This window comes from Chroicocephalus ridibundus, chromosome 5 (assembly GCF_963924245.1).
Source record: "Chroicocephalus ridibundus chromosome 5, bChrRid1.1, whole genome shotgun sequence".
Taxonomy (NCBI): domain Eukaryota; kingdom Metazoa; phylum Chordata; class Aves; order Charadriiformes; family Laridae; genus Chroicocephalus; species Chroicocephalus ridibundus.
In genome coordinates, this window is record NC_086288.1 from 67,160,450 (window position 1) to 67,173,132 (window position 12,683).

Genomic DNA, 12,683 nt, shown 5'->3' on the forward strand with positions numbered 1-12,683 from the left:
ATCAGCTTGTAAAAGCCGTAATGCCAGAGTGCTAGATGGAATTTTTTATCATTCTTGGTAAAACCCACTTTTTTATTAGGAGAATTATCCATTTGTACTCTGGAGATTCATCTGAGGGATGACTCAATACTTTGGGCTCCATATGAAAGTAGTTATGACTTATTCGAGAGTTAAGGGATTTTGTATTCGTTAGGATGAGGTTTAAAAGTGCTATGTTAGAAAATCTGAGAGCCTGACCTAGTTCCCATCCAAATAAATGGTAGACTTGTTCTTACTAATTTTCAAGGATGAGTATAAGGTCTGTGTTTTATAATCTGTGGATATTTCATTTTCCAGTATTGTTTGTGAGGATGATATGGCTGATATTACTTCACGATGTACGTGGTGGTATTTCCAGTTGCGGGGGGGAGGGCTCCTATGTTTCAAATCCCTTTATATGTATATGTCTATTTGTATATTTATTGCTGTTGGTGTTGATGATATTATTCCCTGGTTGTAATTTAAGGAAATCTACATGCTGTCCATTGAAAGTCTGGCTGAGGTAACTGCTCGTTGTATTGAACAGCTTCATAAAGTAGCAGAATTAATTCTACATGGGCAGGAAGTAGAAAAAACAGCTCAAGATCAAGCAAAAGTACTGACAAAGTGAGTATTATGTATTTCATATATGAACATTTGACATTTGCTTAAAACTCGTGAAGTTCTGTTCAGCTTTTGGCACTTGAAGACACAGTTAAGTTCATGGATCAGCAAACAGGATTGGCTTGAGGGGTCCTGGTGCTATATTTTCTCATGTAACCGACTTACATAGACTACCTGTCATTTTTCGACATGGCTAACCTATGTATGTTTACAAAAACATCACCGATTCATAGGCTGAAAGTTGTTTCTGCTCCAGCAAGTAAATGTGCGGGCTAATTTAGGTTGCATTTCCTGTTCCCTCTGCAAAAGTTACTGTGCTAGCATATATAGAATTTGCTTTTAGAGTGCATAATGCAGTCTTATTATCTGCCAATAGTTCCCTGCTCTAGTGTTTATCTGTCAAAAATCTACAAAAATCAACCTGTAGTTCTAAACAATAAGACCACACTTGTCAGCAACTTTGTAGTAAACAATGACAAAACATACATAAATTCAAGAAGCCGGTTTATCTAGTGGGACTCAAAATTCAGATCTCAAGCGCTCTGTAGTAATTGATTCTACTGGTTTCAGTGGTTTTTGACGTTAAGATGTCGTAAGCGCTTGAGTCCTAATTAAGTGAAGTATTAAAGCAAGTGCCTATCTTTAAGAATGCTAGTAACAATAGCAAAGTCCATAGGAACACGTCAGTCTAAAACATAGTACTTGAACAAGTATTTTTCAGAATTAGAGCTGAGGTATTGTGCACCTTGCAGGACGAGGTTCTACATGATGCGCTTGTGAAAGTTAAGCAAAACAGTGAAAGATCTAGGAATAGAACTAGATCTCCTTGTTGTCTCGTATTTTAACCACAAGGGTACTTCCTCTTTCAGTAGAGCAGAGGTTTTATTGTTTAAATAGGAAACTTCTCACTGTTCTCATTAAAGTTTGATGTATTTCCAACAGTATTATTAGGAGTTGTGTTGCTGCAGTCATCACAAAAACGATAGTTAAACTAGAAGTTTAGAATTTAAAAAATTGAAACATTGCCCTATCAAAAAAGACTAATGTTTGAGTCAACGTGACATCATCTTGCTGCTGTAGTGAACAATGGATTTTTCAGTGGAGTAATATAAAAACGGTATCAAGAAAAAAGGCAACCCCAAAATATTTAAAAAATTACTAGAAGCAAAATTGCCTTAAGAACATTCTTGGCTTCTGAGATTAAGTTTGTGCCTGGGACAGTCATAGGGTTTTTATCTGTTGACAGGACAAGGATGTATTTTTATATTTGTCTCTCTTTTTTTTGAACCAGTTTAACAAGTGCCATGTGCAATGAAGTTTCATGTTTATCAAAGAAGTTTTCCGATTCTTTAACAGCAGCTGGGGTAAGATAACAGCATTTTATGTAGCATTTGGGCTTTTTTTAACAGAATTCACTTCTTAAAACAGAAATCATTACCCAAGTCCAGTGGCCTTACATGAGGTACTAGGAAAGAGGGCACTTCTTTACTCAGATCAAGAACACAAAGCATTTTTACAGCAGATTCCCTGTTGCAGAGAAAGTTTATGAGTCTTGATAGACGGCAGTGTGTCCCCTGCTTTCTAAAATCTCTCTTTCTAAACACCATTTCCCATTTTTCCTGACTGCCACTCAGCACTCCTTTTCTTCTGATACTGAAAGGGCCCCACATTTGAAGTCCCACAACTTGGTATTTTCTTCTCCTACTCAGCCTGTCTCTTTTGAATGCATTTGTCTAAAAGTCATTAACAGATAAGACTTCCAATACCTTAAGATGGTTTCATGAGCTGTCGTCTTAGCCTTTGCTAAATCTCCTGGCCTAGGGCCACTGTCTTTGCAAAAGGTTTAAGAGATTAGAAAATCTGTTTGGTTGTCCATCTTAAAAAAAATCACTCTGACTTATATCTCAAGATATTTCATTTAGGAACATCCATTTGTCTGTGAACATCTTTGCTAAAAATAGTATCCTGCCTTTCAAGACGTTTCAAAGATGACTGGCATCTGAGTACTGTAGCAGGATCCAGAGGCAAAAATTGTGCCGTTGCTGAAATTGTTCTGTAAATGAACTGATCACTCCATGAAAAGGAGTAAGAATGGATTACTCCATGAAAGCATGAGCATACATCAAAGGAAATTTTCCCAGTTCTCCCGTGAGCTCTTCCAGCGCATCTCAGAGCAAGTCTTTTCAGAGTTATTTGTGGAGAACGCGATTTATTGGCTTGCTTTTATTCTGAATAATTTACATTCCTTCCCATTACTCTGGGAGAAACTGCTTGTTTTGCATTTTGGGATTGTATTTTAGCATATCTGTGTGTGACGCTAGCAATAAATACATGCATGGACATATAAAAATAAATTGCACATGAAATATTAAGCCAGTTCAACTCAGAAAATGGGAAACTAAAGCGTTCATAAACATTGCATTAGGATTTGTTCTTACCAACTCTGTACTGTTTTTAGGACCAGATTGCTTTCATGGACATTTGTGTGGACACGTAAGAAATTGAGCACAAAGACACATCCCATTGCCAAAATACTCTCTAGAAGAGCATTTTAGTAGGGCAGGCTGGTGATCTTTATGTGCTGTCCCATCCCTGTAGGCTTTTGGAGGAAGATACGGGCCTTTTGCTTACCATGATCAGTAGGAGAGTAAGGAGCACCTGTCACATGGGACTGTAGGAAATACACATCTTCGTCCATGTCCCAGTGGTTCAACTTCCTCCTCATCCTGCCAACAGCACCCAGGTTCACAAACACATTCCAGTATCCTGCAAAGGGCATTAACTCGTGGGAAACTGAGAAATGGCTTAGAACAGAAAATACTGATTTTTTCAAACATAATACCATCCCTCTAGTTATACCTGTATAATTCAGACGTTAGTTGTCATGCTGGCTGTACACGTAGTCTATAATGATGCTGAGTGAGCAGTAATGCAGAAGTAAGAAATAATAGCTTTGTTTGCTACGCAAGATTTCTTTAATACTTTAACTTATTGATTCATACAATCAATAGTATTTAATTGATACTGCTCTCCACCTGTTTCAGTTTATTGACAATCAACTGAACAGTGACTTTGTAATGGATTTTCTAGTAACTGACAGTAAAACTGCTCCTCCTTTGTCTAACCATCTTCTCTTTGTTCTGCCATCTTTCTCCAAACTAAAATTAAGTTGTTTATGTTTCTTTAAATCTGTAATGTGAAAGCCACAAGATTGTAAGTGGAAATCCTTGGTTAAATTAATCAGTATTGTGTTTCCTTTGTTCTAATAAGGTCCACCATTTGTTATTGAAAGAATGCAGCTCTTGCTGGAGGTTACTATCATTCTAAAAAACCACAATGCAAAAAGCAGTGAGAATAAAAAAAGGAAAGAACTCTTTTGCCATTTTAAAAAGCAGAAGAAGTGGCAAATCTTGGTTTTTAGCCTCTAGTAGTGTCACTACTCATTGTACCCATCTTTATTCCTGTCTGGGGGTTGAGAAAAATGCGATGCATGCTGAGCTGTATTTACTGGCCAGCCTGCACCGTCCAGCTCAACATGTACTGCCTCCAGACTGGGGATGTGAGTTTCACTTCTTTTTTCTGCCGCAGGGGAGCTAATCTGGGCCTTTCATTTCCTCCTAACCACAGATATTTGTGAAACTTCATTTTCCTTCTGACCTGTATTTTTCCTTCTTGTTTCCATGAAAATGAGCAAGGAGTTAAAAAATTTTGGAGGAGTTGAAAAGGGCACTGACAGACAGATGGACATACAATGTCATCACATAAATCTCACATCCATAGGAAACCAGGCAATTTGAAAATTGATGAAAAAGTAAAACCCTGGGCCTGTCTTAGTTCATTGTATTCAGTGATAGAAATATGTAGGGTCTACTGAAGTGTGTATGAAATGTAGACACAGTTATCAGGAATACTGTGAAAAACAGTCTGAATAAGAATCAAGGTGAAGCAAGACCTTTCTGGAATTCATAAAGCCGCTTCTCAGATACCAATATATTTCTGTTAAATGTATTTCTTGTCTTGGCATTTTATTCTATTTTCTGTTTTACAGAGCAGTATGAAGGCAGAGGTTCTTAACCCCATCATCGACAGCGTGCTATTAGAGGTAAGCCTTCACTTTTTTCACATTAGAAAATGTTCTAGTAAAATGATTTTGAAATGAAATAGTTGCATTTATGTCTGAAGAAAGAACTATATAAAAAGTAACGACAATATCATTCTGGCTCTTCAGTGACAGCTCACAAACCTCTCGTTTTTGTATTCAGCCTTTCCCACAACTACTATACTTGTGATATTGCATTTACTGAGGATCCTTAAGAACTGTGTGACTGAAGGGAGGCTGGCCAGCTCTTAAATTCTGCTGCTGTATAGGTCAGGGCACAGGAGACAATTCGCAACGTGCTGTTTAACCCTTTCTAACCTATACACAAGTTACCTGGGATAAGTCTATTCTTACTGTTCTGTTACCTACTTCAGATATTGCGAAGTGTTTAGAATCATAGAATCACAGAATGGTTTGTGTTAGAAGGGACCTTCAGCAAGACGGGTAGACGTGGTGCTGAGGGACGTGGGTTAGTAGTGCTTTTTGTCAGTGTTAGGTTGATGGTTGGACTCGATGATCTGAAAAGTCCCTTCCAACCTAGAAAATTCTACGATTCTATGATTCTATGGCCTTAAAGACCATCTAGTTCCAACCCCCCTGCCATGGGCAGGGACACTTCCCATTAGACCAGGTTGCTCAAAGCCTCATCCAGCCTGGCCTTGAAAACTTCCAGGGACGGGGCATCCACAACTTCCCTGGGCAACCTGTTCCAGTAGTTTCAGACTACTCTGTTCTTTAAAATTTGCAGGTATGCCACAGAGCTTCCCATCCACAGGCATTTAGATTTCTACAAAGATTCACTGTCTAGCAGCAGGCTTGGTCAGCCCATGGATAACCACGTGTCAGACTTCACCAAAATGTTCATGAGTGATCTCTTTTATTAGACGCTATTATCTATGAGTTACCTCTTCTATTAAACACCATGAGGTATTTTTCATCAGAAAAGCACAGTGAGTAAAACATGCCTCAGTTTTACTGAAAAGAGAAGAGATCAAGAGGGAGTAATACGCTCATAAAGTACTAAAATGTGTGCTATCTGCAGCACAAATTCTTTTAACTCTGTTAATTCGATCACAGTTCTCTTTAAACATAAATAAACATATAGTAGTGACTACAAATTGTCATTCTGTGTCTAATAGTTGTGTTTCCTTAAAAATGAGGAAAAGATTGTTTTACAATAAACAGTTTTGCACTCAATTAACAATACCTTTAAGGAAAATCATGGCAAGTTGACTAGAACTGTAGTAAAGATTACTATACAGTTCCTTTTGTTATAGGGTAAATTTGCTGTTGCAGCTGACGTATCTTTCTGTGCTCCAGGAATTGTAAAATCTGGGAATGTTTGGAATTGTGGAATACAATGTTTTGTACTTCTTAAATACCATATTTGTATACAAATGTGTGTTAGCGCAGCCTAGGTTTGTGGAGAATTACAAGCTGCTATACCATTCAGTATTAGAAATTCCAAAAATAGTAGTACGTGTTAAAACCTGATAATTTCAGTGACGCTTCTTCTACCTGCAGCAAATTCAGAATTAGTCTGTTGATGGAAAGACTAGCTGGTTTGTATTTAAAAAGTCAAATCTACTTCTGAACACTGTACCATTTTATTCTACGCACATTACAAACAAACCTATCCAAGAGTTCAAACTGAGGGGAAATCAGATTTCTGTATAGTGATTCAGGCTATCCCTGTTAGCTGTACACGGTTGTAATTTGTCATTTTTTTTATCTACAGATTCTAAAATCTTGTGTGAATACATATGTTAATATAGCACGATGCAGATGTTAAAAAAAAAAAAAAGTTTATTTAAAAAGTACAATGTAATTCCTGAAATACATGACAACTATACTGATGAACCCCGTGTTTTGTCTCCCCATTAGGGTTGCAACAGCACTACTTATATTCAGGATGCTTTCCAGCTATTGCTTCCAGTGCTGCAAATTTCACATATCCAGACCAGTTGTTTGAAAGCACAAGAGTGACAGTTTCCCAGCAGTTGTCACCATGGGGCTTAACAGAAACCACAGACCTGATGTCTTTGATGTATGCCGATAGAAGAGATGGTATGAGAGGTGTCTGGCCACTTGGAGTCCTCTGAAGACACTAAACGCGGTTTTGCACATACAGTATTGAACAACATTTTGAAACTCTTTCAGACTTTTAGACTTTAGAAGTAGTTAGTAACGTGAGTAATTTCTTTTCCATTAAACTATATCCTTTGCATTAATTTAAACTGAAGTTTATTGATGTTAGCATTGACTTAAATGCAGATTCTAAATGTTGACGCTTTCAGTTGTAGACGATGTATGAGGCAAATTGGAACGTGAAGTTTTTTAAAACATTTCAGCCCAAATGACCATTTCCGTTGTTTGCATCCTGTCAGTTAAAAACATATATTTCAAAAGTTGGTTCCAGTATTCAGTTTTAGCCGATGTGAACAAATTATCATAGTATTCTGCTTGTTAAATACTTTTTACGGTAGCGAATAATAACATCATCATAATTTGTACCGCTTACATAACACTTTGTGTTGAAAGAGTTGTACAGTAATAGGCATTAACTTTACTAAATTAAAATTATGGAGGATATGCACACAGAATTATACTGAAGAGAAATTTTCTGAGCCAGTTAAGAGTATGGGTAAAGCTCTACATTTGCTGACCCATAATTTTATATTCATCTATGTCTATTTCTGACTTCCAACAGCTGAACAACATTGCAGGCTAAAGTAATCTTTTTAATATGCAAGGAATAGAAAATTTCCCTTTTCTTTGGCAATTTAAACGCCCCCAAAATAATCTCCTCTCACGTGTGTTACATGTGAGAGTTTTGGGGCATAGAAAGGAAGTTGTGAAAAGAAGTTATGAGAGAATGGCTTTGGGTGGGGAGGTAGTATGTCAGAGCAATCGCCTTTTCTCTGAGGCAGTAGCTAGACAGAGCGTTAACTGAGCAGCAGGAATGACGTTTCATAATAACACTAGCAACCGTGATAATCTGTCCATAGCTTAAAATCCTGAGCTGTGAACCTCAGCGTTTATTTAGGCTAGTTTACCTCATAGACAGGAAGAACCTTCCAATATTTTATGTAGCCTGTTCTCCTGGATTTTCATTGTTTACTACGTTTCTTTACGCTATTTTGTATTTTTTCCCTCTCGATACACTCATGAATTGTATTTAAATGCTTTTTTAATTGTAGTTAACATCTGAATATGTTTAATCATAGAAGCATAGTTCATACATCATAAAAATAATGAAAGAGAGCATGAAGAAATACCATTTTTGTTAGAAAAGAGAAACCATGCATCTGCTTTGCACATGGTAACTTTTATGAGTCCAGACAAGAGAGGACAGAAAGGTCTGTTTGTGTCTTACGCTAATTGTGGTCCCTGTTCTGCTGTCACGCACATTGTGACTTTTCCGTCTTTCGTCATTTAGAGATGAAATTTTCACTATCCCTGAAATAAGGTTTATTACGCAAAATCTGTTTTCTGCCACCCTGTAATTGAACAGATTTGAAATATCTTTCTGGGTAAGTAGAAGCAGTACGGTCTTCAAATCCACTTGCACAGAATGTAAAAAAAACACGTACAGTCATGTGAACAAAAATAAGAAAGCCCCTTGGCAGCTGCAAAGGCAGGCAAAGCTTGACATTCATTGGTATTTATGCCGTAGTGAACAGCTAACGTTACCTCCACGTGGGAAAAAGAGGGACACGGGAAAATGCAAGTGGGAAGCAGACTTGCTAGCCCAAAGGTACGACACAGCTCCCACCAACCATTGGATCCACGACACTTCCGCCTGGCATTGCTTTATTTCTGAAAGCATCTTTTCAAAAGCTTATTACAAAATAATGTTTAGTGGATGCAAAACACTGCGTCATACCCAGTGCTCCTCTGGCTTTTGTACTTACTTGACCAGGGGTCGTTCTTGCATACACACTTTGATCCAGAAGAGCAGCTCCTCAGTGCAGATTACTGGGGACCATGTACTTGCTCCATACACTTGATTGTGAGCAATTATCAGTTTTAAAGACGTGGACACCAGTGAAAGCATTCAGTAAAAAAGGCCTATTTGTTTAAAGCATTTTTTTTCTGTTGTTCCGTGCTGGCAAGCAGAATATAATACCTGTCTAAAAGCTTGTTTATTTTTGGAAGAAACACTGTCAAAAAAAATCTAATGTTTTCTCCTATCAATCATTGTATCCCAGATTTTTTTTAACTTTAATTTTATCATTATTTTTCATCAAGAAGCCTTTCTGTCCACATTGGAGTAGAGCTCTGCATCAGGTATCTGTAAACGCAGTATTACTGCCAAAGGAGTCATAGAACATAGCAATAGCTGTTTGATACTGTTCCTGTGCCGAGTTAATGTTTTCAGGCATAAATGATTTTAGTGACTTTTTTGTATGGATCTTTTTTTTTTTCTCTGAAATGCAGTGCAGGCTATATAGTGTTCAACCTGTCAGAAAAACATGTTGAGTAATAGTGGTGCCTTTTAGCAGAGGCTGAACAATATAGTATTAGAAGCCTCAGGGGATAATGTCTGAAATCTTTAAGGGGCATTCTTAAGACAAAGATTGCTTGTCTGAGATACTTCTTACTAGACGTTTCACTGCCTTGCTTAAATTATGTATGTATTGAATAAAGTTCCTTACCCTAAAGTAAAAGAAGTTATAAAAAGTAACACGTGGACTTAAAGTATTTTCATCCGTACAATGTAGGAAGGGAAGTAGGACAGAATATGAGCATAGGGATACTCCATCTGGTCTCAGATGCAATCATCTTGTCCTACGAAAACTGAATATTATATTTTTAAATCAATTTTACGTCAATAATATTTCAGCAGAAAAGTACGATGTGGATGTAACCAGAATATTTTGTTTACATTGGTTTGTATTTTTCCATCAGCCAAATAAATAATTTGCGATACCAAACTGAGATGGTATACTAAAAAAGAACGTTTTGAAGAATAATGTGATGGGAGGATGTACTCAGTGAAGTCTTTCACATTCTGATTTTGTGATTTACCTTTGGAATGATGAGCGTGATTTTACCGAGTCTGACAAAAACAGATGTTGCCTTAAACTTTTAAGGGAAAATGTTCTTTCTTTCATCAGCACTTTTTTCCAGGTCAGTTGACTGAGTGTGCCTCGGCACTTGCCAAACTACTAGGTTTTAAGTATTTATTTCAAAAATAACCTAGATCATGAAAATTACCTGTTCTCTTGAGCAGATCTGTTTTTCATGGCATTCCATTCACTTCTGAGCCTGCCTTTTTATGCAGAGACAAAGGAGACAGGCTTTTGCACTAAGTTGAGAGACTTACTTATCAAGATGAAACTTAAAACGATGTCTGCACACCTCCAGCCTTGCAGATGGATTACTGTGTACGACTATTACAGGTCATCACTGAAGGATGAGCTAGCAGTAACCTATTAGACAAGCCATTTGCTGTATTTTTTAAGGTATTTGATTTTTTATTTATTTTTTTTTTAAGGCAAACCAAACAAAGCGAGCTGCAAGTTGTTTGCTGCTTTTTAGGGTATAGTCTGTTCTAGTCTATTCATGTGTAAACTTCTCTTCCCCATGATTTGCTCCTACGCTCCAGTATCCATTGCTTGAGACAGCTAAACAAAAGAACTGTCTCTTCCACTTTTTTCATGCCGCTTAGATCATCCACTGAAGCCGTTAACATCTTCCTCTAAAATGTGCCTCAATCGTATAATACAAAATCACAACCATTATAATTTGAGATGCTTTTTAATGGTATTTCCAGTGTCACCCACCAGTCGGGATTCATAACAACTTTAATGAGTCTGAAATGCCATAGTATTTTGAGTGACAAATACAGATTTTCACCTTTTTTCTGATGCACAGAAGTGTTTTTATCATAGAAGCAGTCACCCAGCTCATAGGATTATCTTTGAGACATTCCACTTCTATTTCAAATGACAGCCCTGTCCTTTCTGTTAGTCTCAAAAGAATGTAAAGAGTGGAAAAGGACTTTCCTGGGCTCTTTTTAAAGCCCATCTCGGAGCAAGGCTTAACGTGACACCATCAGCCAGTCTGACCTACTTTGAAATTCTCACAGTCTGACTGGAAAGCCCTCTGGACTTTAAACACTTTTTTTTCTGTCTCAGGTCTTTGTTGCTGAGAATATGAGGACATAACCAGCTGCTTTTAGTGTGCGACCTGTACATTTCCTGTGCTCTCCTTCTCAGCATTCATAATATTGACAACAGCGTGCAGTTTTAGAATTGAAAATAAAATGTCAAAAATTGAGCTGCGTTAACAAGATGGAAGAGGGAAAACTATTTTCAAAGATTAAAAAAAAAAAGATGTGCTTTCTGGAAATAGGAACAATTTTGAAGGTTGGATTAGAGAAAAGGCTCTCTAAAAGAATTTTTCAGCATTGTTCAAAATAAACAAGTGATGACATCTGATTAGTTCCAGCAGAACTGGAGTAACAGCACTTCTGAAGTAGAACAAAAATCTGCATGAACTTGAAAGAAGTGAAAGATAAGAACATTCAAAGAGGAAGAGCTCAAAGGAAAGAAGACAGCTAATTTGATCACTCTGGATCTGCAGTGCTTATTCTTCCTTTATTGCCTGCACCCCAAAAGTGCCTGAGCACACACCTGCTAAATGTGTCCTTATTGGTCTCCTTTCCACAGCTTGCCTTTGCAGTCCGTGGAGGACGTTCTCTGGTTGATGCAAAGCAGAGCACTAGCTCTTAATTCTGCCTTTCAAAACTTTCACCCAAGGAGTGAAAGAGTATTTCTGAGGCAACACTGCAATAATGTGCAAAAGGAATCATAGAATCGTCTAGGTTTGAAGGGACCTTTCAGATCATGGAGTCCAACCATCAACCTAACTCTGACAAAAAACATCACTAAACCACAGCACTAAGCATCATGTCTACCCATCTTTTAAATTACTGGGTAATTCAAATAACTTCTAAACACCTTCAGAAGCCTCTCAGCCCATTTTCTAGACCTGTAAAACTGCAGCCCTACTCTTCATGCCCTTGCTTGTCTCAGACACTGTATCAGCAGTTTACACAATGCCGGTATTTAAGGTGATCTGTGCCTTTCCTCCAGTTCCCTTACCAGTTCTGTCCCGTGCCCATTTTGCACGTTTCCATATGCTTTCAGTTTTGCCTTCCCCACCAGGTTTCTTCACCCCACTCTCCTCCACCTTCACATCTCTCCCCACTGGTTTCAGAGGTTCTTCCCCCCCGCCCATCATCTCGTGCTTGAGAAGCTGCACCAGGACATCCATTCTCTCCTCATGTTCAGTTTTGAAAAAGCCAGACGTGAAGACAAGGAGTTAAGAGGACATGGGAGGAGAGAAACCAAGAGGGTCTCAGGAGAAAATGGGAGGACACTAAACTGGTTGCTTTTTAGTTGTTGCCTTCCTCCTCCAGCATAAGGAGGTTGGACTAGATACTGGCTGGAGTCCCTTTCAACCTGAATTACCTTAGGATCACATTTTTTTCTTACCAGTGTCTCCCCTTTCTCCCCCGTTCCCTATAGTTTGGATCATAAGTTGCAAGACAAGGTAAACTCTACTCAACAGAGATTAAAATCTTGTAAGAGCCTCTTAGGTTGACTTGTTACTTGGTGTTTTGTAAAGGTAACTTGAAAGATGGAACCTTCCAGGGTAATAAAACCAAACACTTGGAGAGCTGTGGGATAACTGTGGGTGATAGGATAGTAAGTCACAGTTTAGCCACCCAAGGAAAAGAACAGAGGGAGGTTATAGGCAGCGAGAACAGTGGAATTAAATTATAGCAGAAAGGAAGTTAAATTGGGGTCACAAGGAGCAGGGCTGCCCCTATCAACATGGTCTCTGGATTACTGAAGGGGATGAGTGATAGATAGTGCCATCATTTGAAGCATTTAAACACTGACTAAAATGGCCTTAGAAATTCTGCAGT

The 12,683-nt window shown here is 38.1% G+C and overlaps 2 protein-coding genes across 4 annotated transcripts in view; one reads left to right on the plus strand and one right to left on the minus strand.

Annotated features, from left to right (window-relative positions):
- FAM114A1 (family with sequence similarity 114 member A1) overlaps window positions 1-8,086 on the plus strand; it is a 37,070-nt gene extending 28,984 nt beyond the window's left edge. For 2 of the 3 annotated variants that reach the window (XM_063336074.1, XM_063336075.1), the window contains exons 11-14: window positions 506-645; window positions 1,934-2,006; window positions 4,691-4,744; window positions 6,626-8,086. In XM_063336074.1, the coding sequence (XP_063192144.1) occupies window positions 506-645; window positions 1,934-2,006; window positions 4,691-4,744; window positions 6,626-6,727 (369 nt within the window). In that variant the 3' untranslated portion in view covers window positions 6,728-8,086. The remainder of the gene's footprint in view (window positions 1-505; window positions 646-1,933; window positions 2,007-4,690; window positions 4,745-6,625) is intronic. The other variant, XM_063336076.1, reaches the window with a different exon arrangement.
- The window catches only part of RPL9 (ribosomal protein L9), a 219,691-nt gene continuing 215,084 nt past the window's right edge, over window positions 8,077-12,683 (minus strand). The window contains exon 8 of the mRNA XM_063336085.1: window positions 8,077-8,086. The gene's annotated coding sequence lies outside the window, so the exon portion shown is untranslated. The remainder of the gene's footprint in view (window positions 8,087-12,683) is intronic.